We start from the raw sequence: 6,378 nt of genomic DNA on the forward strand, positions 1-6,378 counted from the left end.
CGCCGTAGATAAACGCAAAAGCGGTTAGTTTCGGGTTTTTACGCACTTTGAAGAGAGGCTACAAGAATACATATTATTAGTGAACAGAATATATAATTAAATACAAAATTAGCAAGCCATAAAAACTCTCAATTCCGATTTAGATCTGCAGTCGACGATGAGAACTTTTGAGATGCTCTAGATTGAGCATGTGCAATAATGAAACCGAGAACGATTACCTTGAAAAGATAAACAAAGGTAACAGGCCCGTACCCAGGATTTGGTTTCGGGAGGGGCCCAGAATGAAAAAAATAATGTTACTGAAGATTGCTTAGATAGATAAATTCCGGTGCGCCATTTACTGGCGTTTTTAACAGACACCTTCTGAAACTATCATTATTAGATATTTATATAAAATTTGTGACTATTACCGAGAGAAAGTTATACGTTTAATGTCATGCCATTTTAATCCCACATGTTTAAGACCTTCTAAGGCTGTGAACCATTTCGCGGCTAATTTTAACTTTTGGGTAAAATCTGACACTTGAGTGGTTATTTTGTGTCTAGTAGTTAAGTTTAATTAAAACTGCGGCCCATTTCAAAGTTTGACGAATGGTAAATTATTTGGGTTTATTTTGCACTAGAAATAATTTTGACTAAACAATTGATATTAGAATTTTCTTTGCAACATTTTTTTCAGTGTCGGAAAATAACCGTCGATCTGTCAAAAACAACCATGCTTTCGAGCAGATTTATTTTTGACACCTCAAAATAACCACTCGAGTGTCAGATTTCAACCAAAAGTTAAAATTAACCGCGAAATGGTTCACACCCTAAATGTCCATTTCCAGAGCACAAAAATCCACAAGACTTGTGATAAATTTTGAGAAGTGGTCCGAGATAGATCTCTTACTTCGATTCGTGGAGAACGGAAAGCATCTTCTAAATTTGTAGGTTATATTGGTTGATGGCCATACAAACTTACTTTAGCTATACAGGTTTCGGTATCAGGTTCCGGAAGTAGCGGTCTAAAATTTCAAAACGAAACTCACATCGTTTTCTTAGAGATGACTTTTGGGTTGGGAATAGATAACAGTTCTAGTAGGCCAAATCAGGTGAACAAGGTGGATGGGCAAGTAATTGGAGCACTAAATCGTTGATTTTAACTATGGTAGCGATGCTCATGTGCTGCATGTAAGGCCCTTTCACAGCGATTTCGATCTTTAATCAATTTAGTACTCCAAAACTATACTATGAGCCTCCCTGCCAGGCACTCAAGCCGCGACGACTTCAGTACATTAGCGTTTAATCATTTATTTCTCTGTCGTATAATAATGGATGTAGTCAAACTTGTACTCGAAGTGCACTTGCGCTCGTCTTTTTAGTCATAAATAAGTATGTGCGAGATCCAGCGACAGGATATCTTTCTAATTTGCAGAATCTTTTTTTTTTTTCAATTATATGTGTTTTAACCTTATGGGAGAGGCAAATCTTCGGGGTAGAAAAACTTTCTGATCCTATGTTCGGGGTTGAGAATCGAACCCAGGCGGGCTGCGTGAAAGACATAGACTTACCCATCACGCTATACCCGTCCCCTTGCAGAACCTTGCTCAACTATGGTAAGCTCGCGCACTTTTATATTCCAGTCATCCAGAATAATTAAGTGTCTTTTTATTATTGTCGTTTATTTTGCCCCGTATTTAATTTTCATTTTATTTAGTTTTGACACTGTTCGCTTCGAATCAAATTTTTTTTTTATTTCTGTTTCTGATTTCGGGAGGGGCCAGGGCCCCTCGGGCCCCCCCTCTCGGTACGTGCCTGAATGGTAACTAGGGTTACTGTAACTGTTATTTCGAAAACAACAATTTCTCTGACCGCGTTCCCAATTTTAAACTTTTTTCATAGGATATCATTTTGACATTACCAGTTACTGAGGGGTAGCTCGATTTGCGATACAGTTTTAAAAGCGAGTGGCACGTCGTGTCGTCGACCAGGCACTCCGAAGAAACATTGCATTAAAAAGTGTCCGTTAACAATCCACTGCTAGTTACCAGAAATTGAGCGACCCCTTTCTTATGGTAAAAATAATACTCTTGAGCAACACTGTTCTTGTTGCTATGAGTTAGTTGCTAAGAAATCACATTAACATAAATAAACAACTCAATTGAGCAAACAGCGGGAGTCTTGTAGTACTCTTTTTCGAATATTAGAATCCGTTGCTTCAAACTGTTTTGAGAAGGTGAGTTGATTTTTTTTTAATTTCAGTCTTTTTGTTGATCATATTAAAATGTATTTCAATTTCGGATAAATTCACAAAACTAACAACCGAAAACTTTTATTCAGTTTTCTTAAATTCTTGCACCAATTTCCAATGCTGAGAATCCGAGAACCATCCTTCGACACAACCTTCCAATATTTGGTGTTGCAGACCACATATGTATCCTTGGCTAGATTAGTAAACAATACAATAACAATGACCACTACGATAGCAGATTTGCTGTACTTTTGTTGAGAAAATCGATGCTCATTTACACCAAGTTGAATAATGCATTCGGATTCCCGCTCTAGTAACTCTTAATTCCGCTCCGGCAAAGGTTAACCATCGAATAATTATTCCTTCTCAAATATCTCAACTATTATATTGAAGAAATTTTCCAACCACTATCAAAGTTTGTTAATGCATCATCCACTAATCAGATCACCTGGAGTGACTTGAAGATGATCCATAGCATTTGAATCATATACTTAGCAAATAACGAAGTTTCAAGAAGATTTGAAGTTGGTTAGCGCTTATGACTTCATATTACATGATGGTTACGATATAATTATGAAATAAAAATTGTTCGAGAATATTGCGAAACAAATTTTTTCCATTAAAATTAAGTATGAACGAAACTGTGATAAGCTACAGACATATTTTTTAGTCAATTCCCAAAAGTCCCGTGAATTTATTATAATGAGCAACTCTTAATTCTTAAGCAACATTTAAAAATTTGTTTTTTTTTTGGTATTGTAAATTTGTTTATTGTCAGTTCTAAGCAATGAGTATCATTTTCAGGAAACTCGAAAGTGTCGTTCTATACACGTTTTTAAAATGTTATTTCCTAATAGGGTTATTTCGCATCAATCGATGCACAACGTATTTCGACAACAAACAAGTAATTTGTCCTTAAGCATGCAAATGCAATGATGTGTATCTACAGTTGTACATAATTTTAAGACATGACGCATACAGTTAATAAAAGGCTTTGGAGTTTTTTGAGTGTCCTGCAGAATTTTCACGCACTCATTAATATCTTAATTTTGTGGTTCCTGTTTAGGCATACGAGGTCTGTTCAAAAAGTACCCGGAATTCTCATTTTTCTAAAACAAATATTTATTTATTCGTCTACATCTATATGGTCCCCTTCAAAGTAATCCCCCCCTTGATATAATACACTTATGCCAGCGTTTTCTCCAGTCTTCGAAACACCCCTGATAGTCACTTTTTGTAATGCTCTGTAGCACTCTCAGCGATTCTACCTTTATCTCGTCAATCGATGAAAAACGCTGCCCTTTCATGGGTCTCTTCAACTTTGGGAACAGGAAAAAATCACACTGAGCGATATCTGGTGAATAAGGAGGTTGGGGCATGATTAAAGTATTAAAAGTCGTTTTTTTATCAAAATTCAGCAGTTTTGGAACGAATTTTGCTGCCACTCGTTTCATGCCCAAAACATTTGAAAAAATATGATGGCATGAGCCAACTGATATGCCAACTTCATCAGCAACTTCTCTAATAGTGATTCGGCGATCATCCATAATCATTTTTTCCACTTTTCCCACATTTTCATCGATTATTGACGTGCTGGGTCGACCGGAGCGTTCGTCGTCTTCAACGTTTTCGCGGCCATCTTGGAAACGCTATAACACTTGTAAACACTTGTTTTTTTCATAGCAGACTTACCGTAGGCTCTCTGTAACATTTCGCACACTTGGTTACACTTTATTTCATTTTTCACGCAAAATTTAATACAAATTCTTCAATTCTTCCATTGTTTAAACTAACAAAAATCGCCGAGCTCAAAAAAACACGTCTACACCAGCCGCTAGAAGACAGAATGTAAACAATGAATACAGCTGAAAATTTCACCATACATTAGGGGCATATGTACCAACACAATAAAAAAAAATTTTGACCACCGGACTCTCCAGACGCGCGCAATTAAAAAATTCCGGGAACTTTTTGAACAGACCTCGTATATCATTTCTCGATAAAGCAGTCCTATTCGTCCAGATCTTTAGGGATTCTGATAAACCCGTCGAATTGTACGAATAAACGTACGTACGTACGTGAATTAACCCAAAGTACCGCGGTGTTTAGTCTATTAACTCACCATGTAAGATAGCCATAATGTTCTCGCTGCATAATGCTGAAATGTACTAAATATAAGTGAATCCACGAAGTTAACAAATCCTACCTAGAAAAACTCATTTGGGCCGAATAACTAATTTAGTTAAAGTTATACTTATTTTCCTTGTTTTCATTATCGAACTACGGTGAAGGTTCCTGTTATTCAAAAACAAAACTTGTTTAGTCTTGGTTGCCAGTTTCCAAAAATTTCTAAGAGATTTCTTTTTGACATTACAAGTTACTGGGGGGTAGTTAAATTTACGATACAGTTTTTATAGGCGAGTGGCAGGTCGTGTCGTCGTTTATAGTATCACCAAAAATTAACTTTACACAATGAACAGACCCTTCATTAGTCCCCGAAATATTTCACGCGTTGATAATGTGTACTTCCAGCAATATACGAACTTCGGAATGTCCAGATTTTGTCGCGTGTTACGTAGTCCAACTCGAGTTTTGGTATTCTGTTCACATGCAACTTTTTAGCCTCACTCCGAATTAAGGTGTTCGGTTTCCGTTTAAAAGCCCCAACCTCGAGATTGTAATCATTCTCGTTGATCCAATACCTGTTTTCCGGATTTTTGCACTCAGCAGTGCATGTTGAACTGCTAGATGGCATAACAGATTAAACTGAACTGCAATGCACCGACAGGTATAAGACGAAAAGTAATGGAAAGATTGTGCAATAGTTTGCTGTTCGAGAAAAATCGAATGTTGAAATTTTTCAAACTCGGATTTTAAGATAACTAGAATTGAATATTGTTTTTTTTTATTAAAGTAAGAATTCATTCCTAAGAGCAAAGAACATTCATTTATGTCGATTACGGGGTCTGCTAATAGTAACCGATTTAACATTTCCTCCTCCAATTAGTGACAGCAGCAGCTTTATGGGCACGGTCTCCGCCGGGTCGAAATTAGACACCACCTCAATTTTATTTATATCTGTTCGCATAAAAAACACGTATGAAAGTAACGCTCGTGTTTATACTACATATAAGAATTTTTTTCCAATTCCGTCGTCACTTACCGTTTAGAGTTTCACTGTGAACAATGAATTCCTCCCCGGTGCTCGTAATGAAATGAAAGGTTTCCTTCGCTAAAATTCTCGATTTCAAGCGATGTTCCTCTTGTCGGTGATCTTTCAAGGTTAGGTCGCTATAGAGAATCTATTTAATATGAATGCTGTGCACTGAAGCTCAATAACGCACTTACCTCTCATTCAACAGCATGTCAAGGATGTCTTTTATAACAGAGGGATCTCGTTCTTGAAAAACGATTGCCCCGTCATGTGCACTTGTGCTCATGATTCCTCCAAATGTGTATGCTAATAGATAAATAAACACCAAACAGATCATTCCCGTTGTTATGTTGATAAGCTCCTAACTAGGAAGTTACTAGTTGATTGAACAGCAATAAATTTCTGCCAGTGAGTAGCGAAAAAAAGTAGCTTATAAGCATGATTTTAATCAAACAGGTTTCCGAGCGCGTACGTCCCAGTGCCAGAAGGCAGGATTCGCAAAAAGCGGAGATTTTACGTTCCACCTTCTCGTCACATGGATATTCCGATTTGGTTGGACTCGTTTCAAATTACTATGAGTGGAACAGGCTTGATTGACAGTTTGTTGAAAACATCTGAAATGTTGCCAAAATTTCAAGTTTCGAAAATCATTCGATTGTGTCAAATGTGATTTAACTAAACTCTGTTCCAAATTGCATCTTATGTTATGTTACTTATCCATATCTTAAATTCATCACTAGTGATGGATTGCATTAGTTAGGGAATTCCTTTTTTTTCTCGAGCGCTTCAACAGCTGTCTACGTGCCGTTCGTCAGTTCTCTCTGTCCGACCGTCAGCTGCAGTTCGATGTCGTCGACTGGGAATTTCAATCCTTTTCCCGGAATGTTCATACTCAATTCACACTTCAGCGGGCTTCCCCCTAAATTTGTATAGCATATTTTGCGTAAAAATAACACTTACCTACCCGGAATAATATGGTTTATGTATGCAT

General features: G+C 37.1%; 1 protein-coding gene across 1 annotated transcript; it reads right to left on the minus strand.

Moving 5' to 3' along the window:
• Window positions 1-5,177: 5,177 nt before the first annotated feature.
• On the minus strand, window positions 5,178-5,764 carry LOC131428703 (uncharacterized). The gene is made up of 3 exons (XM_058592748.1): window positions 5,582-5,764; window positions 5,397-5,524; window positions 5,178-5,311 (listed from the first exon to the last, which is right to left on the minus strand). The coding sequence occupies exons 1-3, from the start codon at window positions 5,722-5,724 to the stop codon at window positions 5,178-5,180; spliced, it is 405 nt and encodes a 134-aa protein (XP_058448731.1). The 5' UTR covers window positions 5,725-5,764.
• Between the last annotated feature and the right edge of the window lie 614 nt (window positions 5,765-6,378).

The sequence above is a fragment of the Malaya genurostris genome, chromosome 2, assembly GCF_030247185.1.
Source record: "Malaya genurostris strain Urasoe2022 chromosome 2, Malgen_1.1, whole genome shotgun sequence".
Lineage (NCBI taxonomy): Eukaryota > Metazoa > Arthropoda > Insecta > Diptera > Culicidae > Malaya > Malaya genurostris.

Coding starts and splice junctions, on each gene's coding strand:
- LOC131428703 (XM_058592748.1), bottom strand. CDS start 5,724: ATGATCTGTTTGGTGTTTATTTATCTATTAGCATACACATTTGGAGGA. Junction 5,525..5,581: donor GACATGCTGTTGAATGAGAG/GTAAGTGCGTTA, acceptor GATTCTCTATAG/CGACCTAACCTTGAAAGATC. Junction 5,312..5,396: donor TCACAGTGAAACTCTAAACG/GTAAGTGACGAC, acceptor TTATGCGAACAG/ATATAAATAAAATTGAGGTG.